The 22,081-nt window shown below is 40.2% G+C and overlaps 1 protein-coding gene across 4 annotated transcripts in view; it reads right to left on the bottom strand.

Moving 5' to 3' along the window:
- Positions 1 to 22,081, bottom strand: part of RNF122 (ring finger protein 122) — a 154,699-nt gene that overhangs the window by 19,845 nt on the left and 112,773 nt on the right. For all 4 annotated transcript variants that reach the window (XM_070765535.1, XM_070765537.1, XM_070765539.1 and 1 more), the window contains exons 3-4: positions 4,696 to 4,741; positions 3,272 to 3,313 (exon numbers count right to left, since the gene is read on the bottom strand). In XM_070765535.1, coding sequence (XP_070621636.1) covers positions 3,272 to 3,313; positions 4,696 to 4,741 — 88 coding nt within the window. The remainder of the gene's footprint in view (positions 1 to 3,271; positions 3,314 to 4,695; positions 4,742 to 22,081) is intronic.

The following is a 22,081-nucleotide window of genomic DNA, read 5'->3' as shown; positions in this document are numbered from 1 at the left end:
GCGTTGATGGATGATCTCTGGCGGGCCCGGGACAGGGGTTTATCCTCTGTCCTGGTGCTCCTTGACCTCTCAGCGGCTTTCGATACCATTGACCATGGTATCCTTCTGCGCCGGCTGGAGGGGTTGGGAGTGGGAGGCACTGTTCTTCAGTGGTTCTCCTCCTACCTCTCTGGCCGGTTGCAGTCGGTGTTAGTGGGGGGACAGAGGTCGACTCCTAGGTCTCTCCCTTGTGGGGTGCCTCAGGGGTCGGTCCTCTCCCCCCTGCTATTTAACATCTACATGAAACCGCTGGGTGAGATCATCCAAGGACATGGGGTGAGGTATCATCAATATGCCGATGATACCCAGCTTTACATCTCCACCCCATGCCCAGTCAACGAAGCGGTGGAAGTGATGTGCCGGTGCCTGGAGGCTGTTGGGGCCTGGATGGGTGTCAACAGACTCAAACTCAACCCGGATAAGATGGAGTGGCTGTGGGTTTTGCCTCCCAAGGACAACTCCATCTGTCCGTCCATTACCCTGGGGGGGGGAATTATTGACCCCCTCAGAGAGGGTCCGCAACTTGGGCGTCCTCCTCGATCCACAGCTCACATTAGAACAACATCTCGCAGCTGTGGCGAGGGGGACGTTTGCCCAGGTTCGCCTGGTGCACCTATCTGGACCGGGACTCACTGCTCACAGTCACTCATGCCCTCATCACCTCGAGGTTCGACTACTGTAATGCTCTCTACATGGGGCTACCTTTGAAAAGTGTTCGGAAACTCCAGATCGTGCAGAATGCAGCTGCGAGAGCAGTCATGGGCTTACCCAGGTATGCCCATGTTTCACCATCACTCCGCAGTCTGCACTGGCTGCCGATCAGTTTCCGGTCACAATTCAAAGTGTTGGTTATGACCTTTAAAGCCCTTCATGGCACTGGACCAGAATATCTCCGAGACCGCCTCCTGCCGCATGAATCCCAGCGACCAATTAGGTCCCACAGAGTGGGCCTTCTCCGGGTCCCGTCAACTAAGCAATGTCGGTTGGCGGGCCCCAGGGGAAGAGCCTTCTCTGTGGCGGCACCGGCCCTCTGGAACCAACTCCCCCCGGAGATTAGAACTGCCCCTACTCTTCCTGCCTTCCGCAAACTTCTTAAAACCCACCTTTGCCGTCAGGCATGGGGGAATTGAAACATCCCCCCCCCTGGGCACGTTGAATTTATATATGGTATGCTTGTGTGTGAGTCTGTTAGTTTGTGGGGTTTTTTAAATCTTTAAAATTTTAAATTGTTGATTACTTATGATTTGTCTTTTTACATGTTGTGAGCCGCCCCGAGTCTTCGGAGAGGGGCGGCATACAAATCCAAGTAATAAATAAATAAAAATAAATATTTATGGGACCGTCTTCTGCCATATACCTCCCAGAAACCAATAACACTGCACAGGGTTGGCATTCTGACTATGCAATGCAGGTTTGCAGGGCCACAAGGGAGAGCCTTGTCTGTGACCGCCCTGGCTCTATGGAACCAACTCCCCCCACCGAAGTCCATATTTCTCCCACGCTGTTGGCCTTCCAAAAGGCTAGGAAGACCTGGCTTTACCGACAGGCCTGGGGGCCATGAACTGTACAACTTTCATGGCCAAATCGTACTGAATGGTATGTTATGTTGATTGGATTCCTGAGTTGTTTTTACTGGGGTTATTGTTTTAATTTATATTGGACTTCTTTTTATTGTTAACTGTATTTTTATATTTTGTTGTAAACCGTCCTGAGTCCTTCAGCTGGGAGGCAGAGGCAGATTTTTCTCCCTTATTTTCTTCCCCTAAATCTAGATGTGTCTTATGGTCTGGAGCATCTTATAGTGCGAAAAACATGGTATATACAATTCTCCATTCAACTATGTTGTCATATAAGCCATTCCACTGGATTATTTCAGAGGCATGGAGAGGGGGGATCTGCTGCTTGGGTAACAGTCTATCCTCCATACTAACCTATCCAGGCTTCGTGAAGGATGCCAATGCAATGCAATATTGTCATTGAGTTTATTCCTCTTGTTTTCTGCTGTGGATTTTGTTTTGTTAGCTGATCACTAAATGAAATGATAGAATTGTACCATTGGAAGAGGTTTTCTAGTCCAACTCTCTGTCCAGATCAAGAATTTTCAGACTATCCCCAACAAATGTCTGTGTAACTATTGTTTCAAAGTCAGAGTGATGGAATACCCATGACTTCAGATGATGCTTAACAGTCAGGAAAGTCCTCTAAATATGGATCTCACTGCATAGATAGTCCTTGAGTTTTGACCTAATGGAACTTACACATTATGGTTGTAAATCATAATAGTAGTTATGTTACTACCATTATGTTTTTGTGGTATTTGTTATAGGAATGGGGTAGTTGTAAGTATGAATTCCATGGTTAAGTTAACTCTTTCTTTGCTATGGTGCATTCCCCCCCCACAAAAAACCCTGAAAGTGTGCTAGTTTTCAGCATGTTGCAAAATGCTTTTCATTTAATCTTGCCTATTGCAAATAGCTATAAATGGGGTTTGTTGAGCCAGGTACCATCTGTTTAGTACCAACATATTTCATTTTTTCTACTTAAGTATGGCTTCATACATTTCTAATGATTGAACTAAATTTTGTTGGAAAGAACTCAAAACTATACTTTATTAAAATCGTTTTGAACCTGTTTTATGAGATGTTAACATCATCCCCAAACTTTGAGTTATCTGCAGAAGTTAACTTATAACTAGTGATGGGTGAACTGAACCTGCACAATTCGGGTCCGTACCGAATTTTGCGGTGTTCGGTATGCCAAACACGAACCTGAAATTTTTCCAAAGTTTGGGCAAAGTTCGGGGTCGTGTTTGGTGTTCAGAGCTTTGACGTCACTGGCAGATTGCTAAGGATGCCAAGGTGATCACTTCCTGGATTCCATGGAATCCAGGAAGTGATCACCTTGGTGTCCTTAGCAACCTGCCGGTGATGTCAAAGCTCTGCCCCCGGAATCTCTTCATGGGAGGGATTCCCCATTCAGGTTCGAGTCCGGGTTCGGTTCGGGTTCGGGTTCGGCCGAATTTTGCGTAAAATTTGGTCAAACTTGCTGAACCCGAACAACGTTGGGTTCGCCCATCACTACTTATAACAAACCTCTCTCTTTCAGATGTAATTTGCATAACCATATATGTATAGTTATTTACATGTTCAAACTATAAATATGTGAAAGGATGTCTTGCTTTCACTTTTTGCTGAGAAATCAATTCTTTTGACTAATCGGTGGGTTTACTCACCCCATGTAAGTTTAGCTTTCTGACATCACCTTTCAAAACTACCTGGAAGGAAGAAAGGCAGTAGATTAGTATCAGAACGACCAAAGCAGCCAATCCCACTGAACATTGCAAAGATAAACAGCAGCAGTTGCAAAAACAGCAACAATATTGATTGATGCAGAAACCACAACACAACCACGGAAAGACTTTCTGAGTTGGAGAGATCTGGCCTAGCCTATACAATTCTTTATATTTGCATTATTTATATTAATAGAGTTTCTAACTTCTCAAGCCTTCCTGTCCTCTCTTGAGCACAGTACATCATCATTACATTATTTGAAATTTATCATGTTCAGGCTCTGTTTTGCAGCATAGCTGGTTGCAGGATAATTGTCCACTCCCCAAAAAGGGTGCATGAGATTTCTTTTTCCAATCCAGCAAGATAATTTTATTGTCACTTTAAATTTTAAATGGTATTTAATCATTTCTGCATTGTCAATATCAGTTTGATAATTCTAGGAGTTGTAATCCTACTATGTCTGGAAAGCAGCAGATTGACAGGGAGGGAGGGAGAGACCATGCAAAAGAGATCCTGACTGTGTAGCTTCAGTTTCTAAATATAAACATACTTTAGTGAATCAAATGCCTTTTCTGTAACAGATAGTCAACAAACACTTCGGAGTTTCCAACATATGATAGATTAGAGGGCAACTGAATGGCAGGGCTTAGTGCTTCAGATTAATATATTAGCACTGATGCAGTTACATTCAGTAGCTCTTAGAAACTTGGTTTATTCAAGTAAAATTTATTGGTTTATTCTACCAGAGTTCATGTGCTTTGGTGTGTCTTCCAAGGGCCTGGGCAGGATACTTCTGTATATAAGCAACCATATAATATCAGGCTAGCATAGATGTGTTGCGCTGATGTGTATATACCTGGCATAATCTAGGGTAAAGACTAGGTGGGCATGTTTCAGAAAGTCCTAGGGTGAGCATGAAACCTTCCAGTTCTAGCCCTGCCTCAGGTGCATGAGTTTGGGCTTATCACCAAGTGAGTGAGTTTTAGTCTTGCCTTAGGGAAGAAAGCCAGCTGGGTGAATTTGGGCCACTGTCTTTCAGTCCAGCTTACCTCACAGGGGCATTGTGGGGAAAATAGAAGAAGGGAGGAATATTGTGGGGGTCTGAAACCTTGAGTTATTTATAAAAACAATAAAAGGAAGAATATAAATAAGCAAATAAAAAAATCGCAGGCACCAGCTGCTTGAGGAAGATATGAATAAACAGATGTTTTTAAAAACAAATTTGCAGCTGTTTTTGCATCTCAAAATTATAGAACTCTTACAATGTGCCAAGAAGGTGACGTTTAGGCTCCTTCCTTCACCCGCTTATATATAAAGCCTTTCTCCTGAAAGGAAAAAAGGAAAATGACTCAAATTGCTCATTTACCTCTTTGTATCCAAATCTTTCACTTTGTGCTTGATGCCGAAGTTTGCTGCAGAGAAAAAAATGAATATTTTTAGTAATCACCAATGAAAATTTCCAATTCGTCTGATGTACGAGAATAGTTCTTGTTTTTTTGAATTCAGGATTACAAAACTTTTTGTTGTCATTGTCATGCTGCTAAAGATGGAAACAAGTGTTTCTTTGGAATTTGCCACATTTATATTGTGGGGGGGGGGTGCCTTTGAAAACTTTGCTTTATAGTCTGGAGGACAGAAGGGAAAGGGGGGGAAATGATCGAAACATTTAAATATGTTAAAGGGTTAAATAAGGTTCAGGAGAGAAGTGTTTTTAATAGGAAAGTAAACACAAGAACAAGGGGGCACAATCGGAGGTTAGTTGGGGGAAAGATTAGAAGTAACATGAGAAAATATTATTTTACTGAAAGAGTAGTAGATCCTTGGAACAAACTTCCAGCAGACGTCTTTGGTAAATCCACAGTAACTGAATTTAAACATGCCTGGGATAAACATATATCCATCCTAGGATAAAATACAAGAAATAGTATAAGGGCAGACTAGATAGACCACGAGGTCTTTTTCTGCTGTCAATCTTCTATGTTTCTATATGTTAGGAGGTACCAGCATTTTTAGCTAGACTTAAGTTTTTTTAATCCTTGCGAGAAGTTTTTATTCTAGTAACTGACAATTTTGCCATCTGTAATGAAAAAACAACAAAATATATATCTAGTCCCATCCTACCTTCAATATCTATCATCCCCTGATGGCAAATATTGCTGAATGGATTATAGCTTTTCTATAATGACATCATGATGATCCATTGTGTTTTTAAACATCTGCTTAAAAATTTGTGTATTTTTTTCAAAAAAGATCTGTTTAGCAATATTATACACTCAGTATGGTAAAGACTGTCCCTGGTTTATTTCAATTTTTTATTATTATTCCATAGGCATTTTATTTTAGGTAATCCCAATTCTCAGACCCTAACCCTCACTAATACAATCAAGTTTATAGGCAATTTATCCAGGAATCATCATAATGGATTTTTATAAAAAATACTGGAGAAAATGTTTTCAGACTACAATATTGCAAATACAGTATAATGGTTAAATATACAATAGAAAGTGAAAGTTTGTGGGATTTTTTTTTCTTTCCTTCAAGCATTGATAGAAGTTCTCACTTGAAGCATGGGGAAAATTAGATTCTCCTTCAAACTTCTTGGATAATTTCCGGGGCAGATTGAGTCACAAAAGAGATTCCAAAGGATAAATTGTGTTAAGCAAAGGGAGAAATAAAGGAACTTATAGATCACAAGAGTTTATAGCACAGGTAGTCCTCGGCTTACAACCATTTATTTATTGACTTTTTGCAGTTTCAATGATATTGAAAGAAGTGACTTAGAACCATTTTTCACACTTACAACTATTGCAGCATCCCTAATTTAACCATTTAACAACTGTTGCAGAAAAGGTAGTATAATGGGGGGAAACTCAAAACCTGTCTTGCTTAACACAGAAATGTTGGGCTCAATTGTGGTCATAAGCCAAGGGCTACCCCAATATTATAAATGCACTTGATCATGATTGCTAAGTAGCAGACTATTTATACCAGGTCTTCTCCTAGTTCCACTATATTTCTCCCTGTGGTTTGTGATGGCAAGGGAAACTAATAAAATAAAACAGGAAATGGCTACAGCAAAACAAATGTGTCTATTTATACCGGCACCATGCTCATCTGCTATTTGTAGCAACCTTGCAGAACCAAAAAAGTCAGAGTTCCATGTTTATTAGTAAGTTTGCGATATTATTTGCATCTATTTATATGACTAATAAACCATGAAATGTCAGAGCTCTAAGAAGTATATAAATATATAACCTACTATACTAACTTAACCAGGCTTCAAAAAAATGACAGTTTTCTGCGAAACATCTGAAAACATAGTCATGTGACTGCAGGATGCTGCCAAAATGACTTGGTTGTCAGGTGCCCAAAGCGAATGCAGGAGATGGTGGTAACCATCAGAATTTTTAATCCAAGTTCTAAGTACCCCTCCCCCCCCAAGTAGATCTATTGGAACTTCAAAGGGTCACTAAGGAACTGGCTGTAAATCAAGGGCTACCTGTAACCTGTGAATTTTATAGGTCAGGGTTTGTTGGGGAGGGGGAGGCAGCCCAGAAGTGCCATAAATGCTGTCAAAGAAACCAATCAACCAATCTCCAAATGGAGATCAATTGTTACAATTGCACTTAGCAAAGGTGCTTTCCCCCCCGGAAAGGCAATTGGACTTTCTTTACTTTTTCTAGTAGACATTTCACTTATCATCCAAGAAGCTTCTTCAGTTTGAAATTGAAGTCTAGGCTTCCGGTCTGGCTCGGGACCGCAGCGGAGTCTCTTGGGCAGGGCTCTGCCCCGAGGCTCCTTTCCACCCCTCCGGAGGTCGCAGATTGCGATCGGATCGGGACCGGATGGCCCGATCCTAGAACAGGGGGCTTCCCTTTGTCTGAGGAGCTGCCGCCGAGGCTCCGGAGACAGTGGTCTGCCCTGCAGCTTTGGAGAAGGGAGAACCGATCCTCTTTCAGGAGAGGATACGGCCATTGCGATCCCCCCAAACCTAGCGGGGAGCGAGGAAAAAGCTTAAAGAAAGCAAAGATTTTCGACACCTTTCAGACCGGAAAAGAATACAAAAGATAAGAAGAAATCAAGGTAACAATTTATTGTTTCATGTTTAAAGACAGAAGTTTGGATCATACAGAAAGTTATAAGTGAAAGTTTTTTTTTCTACAAGGCGAAGGTGAAAGTTATTGGAAAAATTGTATCAAACCACAAATAATAGCCGGATCTAATTTTCTTCACTTTCGTTTCTTACTTTGAACTTGATCTTGAACTTTTGAACTTTTGAACAGTTAAAAATATTCAAGAACTAATTATACAATCTAAACTTGACATGACCTTATGAAAGATTAAATCTACAAAGTTGAATAAAAATGAATAAAATCTGGAACTTTTAAACCCTCAGTAAACATTGTATCCCGGGCTCTAATTTTAACAGCGGAAGGATAAAGATCATTTTTGCTACAATCTTTCTTTTCTCCTTTTCTTCCAACGACAAAATGAAATAAACTAACAATTTGAAAATAAATGAAAAATAAAATGAACTGATACATCAAAGCTAAGAAGACTTATTTTGCTATTCTTTTTGGACTGTTTGTTCTTGGACTACTGCCTTTGGATTACTTGCTGTTCTCTTTTGGATTATTAGCGGAGACTTTGTTTGCATCTGTCTTGGACTGTGAAACATAAACTGACTCCATTTTAAAAGCCTCAAATTTGACTTTGATTTTAATTGGAAAATCGTGACTGCACAAAACACAATAACGTTGGAACTTCTTTCTTGATATCACTGGATTAATAACATTTTGCATCAATAAGGATTACCCAAATTACAAGAAGAATATAAGTATATAATATCTGTATTTTGTGTTCTAAATTTTACAGCGTTAATTTTTTTCCCAACTTTTCTTTTCTTTTCTTTCTTTCTTTCGTTTTGCCTAAGAGAAGATTGATTTAGAACATATGCACTGTTAATAATACCTTGGTTGCCTGCTCTACCTTAGTGAAATTAAAACTTCCCCTTTTTTAAAGATTGTTTTCTCTTCCATTCCTCCTCTCTTTCACTTACTTAGCTACACAGCCAACTTATTATTTCTCCTTTTTTTCTTTTTTCTCTTTCTAACAGTATTTTTTCTCCTTGTGCTGAATCTTCTCTTTTTCTTCTTTTTTCTGTAAATTGTTTTACTTCCTTTCTTTTCTTCTGGGCTTGCTAATTTAAAGTAATAAGACAATTCACTGTGATCTCTGCTAGTAATTTTACTGATACTTTTGCTGTATTATTGATCAATACTTTACTGTGATATTTGAAGGGAAATTTGTAGAAAAGTAAATTGAACAGGTTTGGAATTTATAGTGATTTTTTTCTTTTCACTAAATATAAATTAACAACAATTTTAAATTTGAAAATGTCAAGCACTTCAACCTATGTCAAAACAGTTAAAAAGCAAGCAGCAGCTGCAATTTCATCACCCCAAGGATCACCTCATCCTTCCCCGACATACCAGGTTCTATCAGTAACCATGTCTACCAAGGAGAAGGAGAAAGATAAATCACAGCAGCCCACCTTAACAACAATACAAGAAACTTTGAATACAATGAAGAACTTTATGCTTAAATCTCAAGAAGATGCAACTCAACAAAGAGAAGCTATAAAAGACGATGCAACTCAACAAAGAGAAGCCATAAAAACAGAGCTGGCTGAATTCAAAACAGAGATGGCTGAACTAAAAGCAGATACGGGAGAAATGAAGGCGCAGATGAAGGAGATTCAACAAACTCTACAAGAAAGCGAGGAACGTGTTAAAACAGTCGAAGAAAAGACTGAGAAAATAGAGAAGAGAATGGACTACCTGGAAGGCAGAGCTGACTCACGATACAGAAGATATGATGAATCAATCACTCATTTGGAGATGCAACGTGCTTCGTATGGGCTACGATTTCAAAACATAATAGAAGAAAAAGATGAAGATTTAAAGATGACTATGGCTGAAACTATTGGAGGAATTCTCCAGGTGGATCCTATGGAAATAATGAGAGAAATCGACGAAGTTTTCAGAATTTCAAATAGCTACATATGTCGCCACAATCTTCCGAGAGAGATTCACATCAAGTTTGCAAGAAAGACCCTGCGAGATGACATACTGCACTGGGCAAGAACCGCAAAACTGCATCATAAAGGATTTGAAATAAAAATATTAAAACAAGTACCAAGAAGTGTCAGAGAAAGCAGAAGAGACTATCATTTTCTAACTAGAATTTTGATTAAAGACAACATAACCTTCCGTTGGCTCATCCCCCAAGGGCTATCATTGACTTGGCATTCTAGAAGATATAAGTTGGAAAACCTGGATCAAGCAAGGGACTTTTTTGAAAACAGTGGTATAAGCCAACTGGATCAACCAGTAAAGGAACAAACTGTACAACAACAACCAGTACAACAGCAACCAGTGAAAGAATCAGCAGTACAACAGGAGCAAGTTATGGGGGCCACCGCTCAAATAGAAGAACAGGACCAAGGTGCTAGAAGAGTACAACCTCAGCGCGAAACCAAAAAACTTAACAAATGACAATACTCCAAGATTTAAAAATCTTTTCAGTAAATGTGAATGGACTTAATGAACCAAAGAAAAGAAAACAAATGTTCTCTAAAATTAAAAACCAAAATGCTCAAATTGCAATACTACAAGAAGTGCATATTTAAAAAAGTAATCAGAAATTATTATTGAATCCTAAAATTGGAAAAATGTATGCTGCATTAGCAGACCAAAAAAAAAAGAGGAGTAGTGATGTATGTTGAGAATTCTATAAATTCCAAACAACTATTTACAGATGATGAAGGTAGAATTTTGATTGTACAAGTTAACATTGAACCTAGACCTCTGGTTATTGTTTCTATCTATGCCCCTAATGAAGACCAAATGACATTTTACAAAAAATTACATCAAAAAATAACAGAGTTAAATATTGAAAATATGTTAATAATTGGTGATTTTAATGCTATTACAAACAGACAATTAGACCATTCGGGGGGGGGGGGAATAATAATAGTAAAAAGAGAAGAAAGAATTTATTACCTACTACTTTCCAAAAAATGAAAGCGGAATTATTATTAAATGATATTTGGAGGGAAAGACATCCCCATAAGAGACAATATACTTTTTACTCTAACCCCCATAAAATCTGGACAAGAATAGACATGGTATGGGCTCCAAAAATAACCGCAGAACAAGTAAAAGAGGTAGAAATAGATGTTAATACATGGGCAGATCATAATCCTGTAGTAGTTTATATGACAACTAATAATAAACAGGTTAATTGGTGGATGAATAGAAATATTTTGAAAGATAAGAAATATAAGGATTGGATTGAGAAAGAACTAAAAATATTTTTTGAAATTAATAAAAACTCAGACACTACTCCACAAAATTTATGGGACACAACTAAAGCATACATAAGAGGATTAACGATATCTTACACAGCAAAATACAATAAGGAAAATAAAATAAAATATGAACAATTAATAAATGAACTAAAACAACTAGAATCATTATCACAACAAAATACAAAGAATAAAGAATTGAAAACAAAAATAGATGTAATCAAACATAAAATTAGATTGATAGAACAAAACCAAATAGCTGAAAAAATAAAAAGAGCAAAACAATACTACTTTGAACATGCTAATAAGCCAGGCAGATGGCTAGCATATAAACTTAGAAAACAGAGGCAATCAAAAATAATTAAAAAATTAGAAGATAAGGATGGTTTAATAAAATATGACACAGAAGGGAAAGCAGACATTGTATACAATTTTTTCAAAGAACTATATACAAAAGATAATATTAGCGAAGATGAAGTTTTTAAGTACTTAGAACACTCAGAATTACCACAATTGATGTAAGACCAACAGGCGATTATGGATGGACCAATAACAATGGAAGAACTCCTAACAATAATCAAAAAACAGAAAAATAATAAAGCCACTGGACCAGATGCTATACCGGCAGAATGGTATAAAATAGAAAATGAGACAATAAGAAACAATATGTTAGAAATTTTTAACGAATGTAGACTTGATGGTAAAATCCCCAAATCCTGGTCTGAATCCTTAATAACCTTAATTCATAAGTCGGGTACAGAACCAGAAAAAATTAAAAATTACAGACCTATATCATTATTAAATGTAGATTACAAGATATTTACTGCTATATACGCAAATAGACTAAAAAGGGTTATAAATGGGATAATTCATCAAGATCAGAATGGTTTTTTACCAGGTAGACAAATTAAAAATAACCTTAGAGTGGTTATTAACACATTAGAATATTATGAGCAACATCCAGGGAAAACATTATCATTAATGTTCCTGGATGCCCAAAAAGCCTTCGACAACGTCAACTGGATATTTATAAAAATGCAATTAAATAAAATGAGATTCGGTCCAAAATTTGTTAATTTAATAGATGCCATTTATTCAAAACAAACAACGAACATTATATTAAATAATGAACAACTGGAAACTCTTGAGATAAATAAAGGAGTCCGTCAAGGTTGCCCCATATCACCTTTGTTATTTATTATGTCTTTGGAAACTTTATTAATCAAGATAAGAGCAGACCCCAAAATAAAAGGCTTAACCGTAGGAGATGAGACATATAAAGTCCAAGCTTTTGCAGATGATTTGACTTTCATAATTGAAGATCCGATAACGACAGTCCCAATATTAATGCAGACAATAGAACAATATGGAAAGGTAGCAGGTTTAAAGTTAAATAAAAGTAAAACACAATTCTTAACAAAAAATATGAGTAAAATGCAAGAAACCAAATTAGAATGCATTTCCGGAATAAAAATAGCCAAAAAAGTCAAATATTTGGGAATATGGTTAACAGCTAAAACAATAACATTAAAAAATGACAATTATATAAAATTATTGACAGAAATTAAGAAAGATTTAGAAATTTGGAATAATTTAAAAATATCCTTTTTAGGAAGGGTGGCAACAATTAAGATGAATATTTTGCCCAAAATTTTATTTCTTTTCCAGGTAACCCCAATAAATCCAGGGGGCAATTTTTTTAAAAAATTAACAAACATAGTTTTAAAAAAATTTTATGGCAAGGGAAAAAAGCAAGGATAAAAATAAACTTCTTAGAGGATATTAAAGAAAGGGGAGGATTTGGACTTCCAAATTGGAAATTATATTATCAGGCTGCCACTTTAACATGGATCAGAGATTGGATAACTTTAGAAAATAAAAGAATATTAAATTTAGAAGGGCATGATCTTATGCTTGGATGGCATGCCGTTATATGGTATGATAAGGAGAAAAATCACTCATATTTTAAAAGACATACACTAAGGAAATACCTAATAGAAGTTTGGAAACATATAAGGAAAAAACATTTTTTAACTATTCCCGAATGGGTTGCTCCTTTAGAAGCAATAATTCACCCAAAGTCCATAAAGGAGAAAAAAATAATAAGATATAAAGACTTATTAAATGATCAAATGAAATTAAAATCTAGGATTAAACTACAAGAAGAACGGATAACAATAGATTGGTGGCACTATGCACAGATTCGATCTAGATATCAGAAAGACATAACACTTTATATCTTTAATAAGAATAAAAATTTACTAAGTAATTTAATTACTCTTAATCAAACAAAAACAATAGGGAAAATATATAAATTTTTGATTGCACATAAAAATGTAGAGTTGACTTTAAAAGACAATATGATAAGATGGTGTAAAAACATCGGTAAAGAAATAGACATAGATACATGGGAGAAAGTTTGGATTAATAATTGGAAAATGACAAAATCAGTGTCATTAAAAGAAAATCAAATCAAAATGTTTTACAGATGGCATCTCCCACCAAATAGGATAGCAAAAATGTTTCCTAAAACTTCCCCGTTGTGTTGGAAATGCAAAAAAGAAATAGGAACTTATTATCATCAATGGTGGACATGTGGTAAAGCCAAAATATACTGGAAGATGATAGAGAAAATAATAAAAGAAATTGTAAAGCAGGATATAGAAATTACCCCAGAATTTTATTTATTAGGAATTACTAATCAGATTTATAAGAAAGAAATTTTATATTTAATTATACACATTTTAACTGCGGCTAGAATTATCTATGCGCAGAATTGGAAAGGGGAGGAAGTCCCCAAAGAAGAAGAAGTTATTGTGAAAATACTAGATTGCGCTGAAATGGATATGATGACAAGACGTTTGAATGATCAAGAAGATACGAAATTTTATGAAACATGGAACAAAGTTTATACATGGATAGATAAGAAAAAATAAGATATATAATCTATTTTTAGTAAGCATAAGGTATTCCTTTTTGTTTGGGTTATATTAGTATTAGTTAAATCTATTTTGTTCAAGAATTATATTAGAATTAGTTTATATATAAGTAATATGGTAAGAATTTTGGTTTTATATTTGTATTAGTGAAAATGTGAAAAACTTTAATTCAAAATTTAGCAATTTTTTTAAATATTTAACATATATCTAATTATGTATTCTTTTTCTGTATTTGAATCTATACTTTCGAGATAAGCGGGGAAAATGTATCCCCATTTTGTGTTTAATGTTGGTATGTCTGTTTGTTTATTTTATGAAAATTAATAAAAAAAATATTTTTTTTAAAAAAAATGAAATTGAAGTCTAATTGCCTTTTGAAAAAGTACCAGTGGGATAACTATGACAGAATCCAGATAGATCACAGGTGTCAAACTCACTGTGCCACGTTGCCATCACGTGACATTTTGTTGAATCCTATGTAAATAGTTGGTTCCATGAAAAAACGCTGGCTCAGACGCTGACTGCTCTCTTTTGGCGGGAGCCGCAAATGTATAAAAGAGCGGCTGCTCTCCAGGTTAAGCCAGACGTGTTCCCGCTGATTGTCACTTCCCTTTAAGAGCTGAATAAAGGAACCGTCTTTACTTAAGCCTTTGTCTCTGGACTCTTCACTGGCGACGACGGACGGAAGAACCACGCGTGCAAGATGAACAACCTTCAAATCGGCCGGGCTCCTGAGTTCTTCGATCCGGAGAAATCCTCCTGGGACGCCTACATGGCCAAGTTCGAGATCTTCCTCGAAACTGCCGGAATAAGGGACGCCGACGCCGAACGGAAGCGGGCAATTTTCCTGAATTACTGCAGCCCAGAGATATTCGATCTCGCCCAGACTCTCACCGATCCGCTTCCAGCCAAATCCGTCGCTTGGGATGTCCTGCAAACCAAGCTCATGAGCCATTTCAAGCCTATGAAACCAGTCGTCGTTTTCCGGCACCAGTTTTCAAGAATGGCCCAGCTCGAATCTGAATCCATTAACCAGTTCGCTACGCGTCTTCGAATGGTGCTTTCAAAATGTAAGTTTGATAGCCCGGAAGCTCGCCTCACTGATGCCCTAATCTTCGGCATGAGAAATGCCATGGTCCAAAACAAGCTCCTCACCGAAGACGAGCCGTCTCTCCAGGCAGTAATCAAGCTGGCACAAACCGCAAAGGTCGCCGACGCTGCTGCCAAAGAGCTGAAGGAGCATGACAAGCGGGAAGTTGTCGCCAAGATCGACTCCACGGTTTCCTGTGCAGAGGCCCCAGACGACCTCAGCCCACCAGCCCTCAATGAGGACAGCTGTTTTCTGCTGCAACAGGACCAGCCGAGACAACCCAGATACCCTCGCCCCGTCGCCCCCTGCTCCGGCTGCTGAGGAAACCATCCGCGCCAACGCTGCCCTTTCCGGGACGCCATTTGCCGCCGCTGCCACCAACGCGGCCATATCGCCGAAGCCTGCAGAGCACCCTTGCCTGAGGAATATTTTTCCACTCCTCGTCCTCCTCGGTTCCAGACCCAAACACCTCAACCGTGCGAAAACCGGTTTCCTCGGTTTTCCGGCCGCAAGAACTACTCAACCGCTAACCGCGACTACTCAAGAGGTAACAATCAATTTTCTGTAAATAGCACGGCAACAAAAAATGGGGGCAAGATTGTAATCTCACTGCTCCTAAACAACAAGCCATGCACTATGGAACTTGACACGGGATCTAAATACACCATTATGCCATGGGAAAAGCTTATAATGTACATGCCTAGCCTCTCAAAGTCTGACCTTTTACAAACTTCATTGGTAATTAGAGATTTTCAAGGGGGGATAATACCTGTTCTAGGCCAAGTGAATGTACCTATTATGTTTAAAACTGTTAAATGTACCCTTCCTATGGTTGTTGTTGCAGGGGCTAGACACTCTCTCCTGGGTTTGGCTTGGATGGAACCATTGGGAATTGAAATTTCTGGTATTTGTACTGTTAACTCCGATAGCATTCCAAATTTCTTACAGGAATTCCCAGAGGTGTTTAGCCCCACCTTGGGATCGTATAAAGGGCCCCCTATCTCCTTTTCTATTGACCCCAAGGTCCCTGTCCGGCTCAAACCACGCAGGGTACCCCTCCCGCTCCTTCCCAAGCTTGACCTACAGCTAGATAAGCTCATAAGCCAGGGCATTTTAGTTCCTGTAGAGCAGGGGCCTTGGGAAACACCCATAGTCACGCCTCTTAAACCGGATGGCTCTTTGAGGGTTTGCGCTGACTATAAGTCAACGCTCAACAAAGCCCTCCAACATCACCCTTACCCCATTCCAGTGGTACAACAGCTCCTTCACTCCCTGGGGGAAGGGAAAGTGTTCGCAAAAATCGATTTAGCCCAAGCTTACCAGCAACTCCCTGTCGATGAACCGACAGCACTCGCACAAACAATTGTCACCCACAGGGGTGCGTTTAAATGTACCAGATTACAATTTGGAGTAAGCATAGCCCCCGGGATTTTTCAAAGCATAATGGAACGCTTGTTGTCAGGAATTAAAGGGACCATTCCCTATTTTGATGACATTTTAATTTCAGGAGAAAACCAATCTCAACTCAACAAAAGAATAAGAGAAGTATTACATAGACTACAAGATAAAGGGCTAAGGATCAAACCTGACAAATGTGTGTGGGGAACCAGCAGTGTGGAATTCTTAGGATATAGAATCGATGGGGAAGGCATCCACCCCACTACTGAAAAATTAAAAGCCATTAGGGAAGCCCCAGAGCCACAGAATAAAACAGAATTGCAGGCATTCTTAGGCCAGTTTTTAAAACAGAAGGCAACAGCAGCAGAGCCTCTACACCGGCTGCTTCAGAAAGGAACCCTTTGGACATGGGGGAGAACTGAGCACAAAGCCTTTTTACAAATAAAGCAGTTGTTAACTTCCACAAGTGTAGTAGTCCAGTATAGCACTTTGCTACCCGTCAGGCTTACGTGCGATGCGTCCCCATATGGCGTGGGAGGGGTCTTGGCACATGTTTTGCCGAATAATACAGAGGCCCCAATTGCTTTCTTTTCCAGAACAATGACCAATACTGAGAGAAATTACAGCCAACTAGATAAGGAGGCTCTAGCGCTAGTGGCTGGGGTGAAGAAGTTTCATAACTATCTTTTTGGCAGGAGTTTTGAATTGATTACCGACCACAAGCCCTTACTAGGCCTCCTAGCCCCTAACAAACCAACTCCCCTATTTATGTCTCCAAGACTAATTAGGTGGGCCTTGTTTCTCTCAGGGTACCAGTACGAGCTCATTCACAAAGGGGGTAAAACCATCAACCACGCAGATGGTCTTAGTAGGTGCCCAATGGCAGAGTTAGTAGAGGACCCTGCCCCATCTGCTGATGTTTTAATGATAGAACTCGAAGATAACCCACTAACAACAGCAAGGGAGGTGGCTGTGCACACGCAGCAAGACTCAATTTTGAAAAAGGTGGTAAACTGTGTACTCAAGGGGTGGCAAAATGACTCTGTAGAAACAAACTTAAGTGATTTTAAAACCAAAAGATTGGAATTGTCATATGTTAAAGGTTGCCTGTTGTGGGGTGATAGAGTAATCATTCCTGAAAGTCTAAAGACCAAAGTACTCACCATGCTACATGTGGGCCACCCTGGTATTGTCAGGATGAAGGGTCTAGCTAGGGGGCACTTATGGTGGCCAGGTCTGGATACTGATATTGAAAAGTGGGTAGCCAAGTGTGATCCATGCCAAGAGTCTCGGCCAAATCCTCCCAAAACAACTCCAGCTGAGTGGGAGCAACCTGCAGGGCCTTGGTCCAGGGTCCATATTGATTTTGCAGGGCCAGTGGGGTCACAATATTTCTTAATAGTGGTAGATGCATTTTCCAAGTGGGTTGAAATCATTGCAATGAATAATATAACCACTAGTGCTACAATTAAGGTTCTGCGCCATTTGTTTGCCACCCATGGCTGTCCTGACATCTTAGTGTCAGACAATGGGCCCCAATTGACAGCCAGGCAATTTGAATTGTTTTTAGATAACTTGGGGATCAGACATGCTCTCATCTCGCCTTACTCGCCCTGGGCTAACGGGTTGGTAGAACGATACGTTCCAGTTGCAAAAGAAGCATTGCGCAGGTCAGGCCCTGGAGATGTACAACAGCATCTGGACCAATTTTTGTTAACACAACATATTACACCAAATTCCCACACACACATAAGTCCTGCTGAAATACTAATGGGAAGGAAACTTAGATCCCCACTGGATAGATTACACCCAAGGTATTGTACTCATAATCCTATGTATGTAAATCCTGAAAGACAATTGTATTTGGGTCAAAGTATTTATGCAAAGAATTTTGATGGGGGTTTGAATTGGATGAAGGGAACAATTGTACAACAAACTGCTCCTAAAACATATATTGTAAAATTGGAAGATGGTCGAATGTGGAAGCGGCACATTGACCATGTACGAAAGCACATTGAAACCTCCCCTGAGCAAACCGCTAAAACAGACTCTTCCCCTCTAATAGACTGTAACGCGCAAACCGCTTTAATGGACATTCAAATGGACTTACCGAGCCAGGAAAGGTCCTCCAGCGACACCGAGCCATCTTCGTCCTCAGAGGTCGGTGTTGTGCCTGCCCACTCGACTCAGCGGGCCGGAGCCCAAACTCGCCCCAGCCGCACGGGGGAGGTACAGGTGAACCAACCTCCACCGTTGGAAGCGAGGACTCAAATGATCTGCGCAGGTCGGAGAGAACCCTGCGTAGACCGAGCAGATTGGAGGATTTCGTCACATGGCTTACTTGATTGATGTATTCTTGACTAAGGAGGGAGGGGTGTTGAATCCTATGTAAATAGTTGGTTCCATGAAAAAACATCTGTCTGTGCTAAAACAGGAAGTCGCGCCTGATTGGCTCAGACGCTGACTGCTCTCTTTTGGCGGGAGCCGCAAATGTATAAAAGAGCGGCTGCTCTCCAGGTTAAGCCAGACGTGTTCCCGCTGATTGTCACTTCCCTTTAAGAGCTGAATAAAGGAACCGTTTTTACTTAAGCCTTTGTCTCTGGACTCTTCACATTTCATGAAGTTTTTTCCATTCACAGATCTGGGGTGGGTGTGGCCTGCACCTGACGGGCTTTCTGTTTGACATCCCTGCCATAAATATTGGCTGAAGTAGTTCTATTAAGTTTAAAAAAGAAGATGGTTGCTATTCACCTCTTGATAGCTGGTGCAAGAATTATCCCTACTGTCCCAATAACTGCCAACATGATGGCTAAAGATGAGTCATCAAGAATTTGGCTTTTCTTCAGCATTGCGCTGCCCAAGTCAGTAGCCACAGGGCAGTTAAAGGTTCCAAGTGCGTTAACAGTGAACACGGCATGTGTTCTGCTGCATAAAAGTTTGGGTCAATGCTTAATTAACATTGTGCTAGGGTCAAATGTCCATTTGCTGCAGAGGAAGATAAACCAGCTGGTCTGAGCCATGAGAAGCAGAACATTGACTCTGAATAATCATTCTGTTTGGTGTGGACAGAGGTTTCTTTGTGCCTAAGTTGCACTAAATTGGAAGCAGGGGTAGGATAAGAGACAAACACTGATGCTGTTGCTATGGCTGTTCTAGAAGACAAGAGATTAATCTGTTGCTTTGTGAGGCCACAGGATTGTTGAAGGAAGTAAAAAAGAAAGTGCAAACCAAAAGCTGCATTCTGCAACTTTGGAAATAATATCTCTTTTGGGGGAAGTAAATGGTTCTCTAGATAAATAGTCGGATGCTTCATCTTGAAATTGACCAGTAAAATTTAAAGGAGAAGGAGAGGGCAACATTTTCTTGCCCTCAAAAGAAAATTGTCTAACTGGCACTTTAGCCACAAATGGCATGTTTTAGCAGTAAACATGTTGGGGATAGAGTGAGAGTTATTTTTGAAGTAGAGATGGGAGATTGTGAATGAACTTGAGGACAGGTAGTCCTCAATTCTCAACAGTTCATTTAATGACTGTTCAAAGTTACAGCATCACTGAAAAAAGTGACATATGCCCATTTTCACCCCTTGTCATGTGATTAAAATTCAGACAATTGATTCATGTTTATTATCTTTTGGGGTGTCCAATGATCCCCTTTTATGACCACCTGACAAAATCAGCGAGGAAGCCAGATTCACTTAACAGCTGTGGCAAAAAAGGTTGTAAAATGGGGAAAATGCACTTAACAAATCTCACTTAGCAACATAAATTTTGGGCTCAATTGTTGTCATAAATTGAGGAGTACCTGTAGTAAGATTTTGAGGGACACTAAGTGTAGCTTTAAAGGGGAGTGCTATACCTAGACTATGGAATAGAGTTTGAGAAATACTCAATTGTTTTACCCACCTCATTATTTTGATAGTAACTGCACCTTTCAGTGTCCCTTTTCACCTTGTATTTCCCAACCATGCCTAGAGGTCTTGGGTGTTAGATTTGGCATTTTTGTATGCAAAGGAGCTGCTCTGACCTACTGCTGCCTCACATCTAAAATATTAATCAGTCCACAAGGAAAGATACAAGTAGCAATAGTTGCTTTACATAGTGTTGAAAGGGCTACATGTGTGTATTTAGGTGTCTGATTTAATTAAAAGAAAGACTAGGGGCAAAATAATAGCAGTCTTCCAATATGTAAGGGCCTGCCACATAGAAGAGGGGATCAGCCTATTCTCAAAAGCACCTGAAGGCAGGACCAGAAGAAATGGATGAAACTAATCAAGGAGACAAGCAGCCTAGATCTATGAAGAAATAAAACAATCAGTGGAAGGACTTGCCTCCAGAAGTTGTGGGTGCTCCATCACTGGAGGTTTTTAAGAAGACACTGGACAACCATTTGTCTGAAATGGTATAAGGCAGTGATGATGAACTTTTTCAAGCACCAAAAGGGTGTGCAGGAACATGAGCGCCCACACCCATGCCCTCCCATGCATGTGCACACATACACACACACACACACACACCCCGCATGCACACAGGCCTCACAATGGACTCCTGAAATCTGGGGATGGCAAAAATGATCCGTTGTACCTACCTGAACGGTCTTCTCAGTGCACTGGAAGGAGAGTCCAACATGGGTATTACTCCAATCCTATTGGTAGAGACTGAGTTAAATTTTACATATTAATTGAGCACCGCCCCCTCTGCTCTCCCCATGAGCCAGTTTTAAAAATGAAGCATAGAAAGAGGATAACCAATTTTTATTATCAACAACTAATAACTGACTTAACTGCCCACTCCGGCGTCCCTGCACCCTTTATCATACTGGGTGGGTTTGGACTCTCCTTCCAGTGCACTGAGAAGACCGTTCAGGTAGGTACAACGGATCTTCTCCAGTGCATCTGGAAGGAGAGTCCAACATGGGATATACCAGAGATTTACGGCCCATGGGAGGGAGAAGGTCTTGTCAGGGACGTTGGGGAAACACAAACTCGTTGTAAAACACGTCTCCCAAATGCTGCCTCAGCCGAAGCGAAGGAGTCCAACTTGTAATGCCGTATGAAGGTCGAGGGGGCTGCCCACGTGGCAGCCCTGCAGATATCATCTATGGACGCCTGTGTGGCCCAGGCAGCTGAAGCGGCCGCACTCCTAGTAGAGTGAGTAGTCACTCCCGTTGGTACTGGTTGGTCTCGAGCCTTGTATGCCTCTGCGATACAGTCTCTGATCCAACGGCTGACCGAAGTAGATGAAAGTCCAAGTCCCTTCTTCCCTTGAGAGAATGCGACGAACAGCCTCTCCGTTCGCCGAAACGACCTCGTCCGTCTAACGTAAATCTTGACCGCACGGCGGACATCTATCTTATGCCATCTTAACTCTGACGAATGGCTACCGTGGGTGCAAAAATCAGGAAGACACAGTTCTTGTTTCCTGTGAAATTCTGAGTTCACCTTCGGGATAAAGGAAGGGTCCAATCTCAGTATCACCCTGTCCGGGTAGAAGATGCAGAGATCAGGCCGAACTGACAAGGCGGCCAGTTCCGACACCCTCCTTGCCGACGTGATTGCGACTAGAAAGGCTGTTTTTATAGACAGCAAGCGAATTGGTATGGATCTTAAAGGCTCAAATGGTGGCTTTGTCAAGGCCCTCAGAACTAACGTGAGATCCCACGAAGGAAACCTCCTAACCGGCGGGGCATGTTGGTTTGACACTCCCCGTAAGAAGTCTTTCACCAGAGGGTGATAGGCCAATGATCGTATGCCCTCCACTTGTATCATAGTGGAAAGGGCAGCCACCTGTCGTTTTAACGAATTAGGCGCCAACCCACGCTCTAGTCCTGCTTGTAGAAATTCGAGGACGGAGATCACTGACGCTGTCCTAGGGTTCACTTGGTGTCTTTCGCAAAACCCACAAAAGGCTGCCCACGTTGCTTGGTAAATGCGAGATGTGGAGGGGCGCCTTGCGGCCTG

Source organism: Erythrolamprus reginae, chromosome 12, assembly GCF_031021105.1.
Source record: "Erythrolamprus reginae isolate rEryReg1 chromosome 12, rEryReg1.hap1, whole genome shotgun sequence".
Lineage (NCBI taxonomy): Eukaryota > Metazoa > Chordata > Lepidosauria > Squamata > Dipsadidae > Erythrolamprus > Erythrolamprus reginae.
This window is presented reverse-complemented; position numbering and strand designations above follow the sequence as displayed.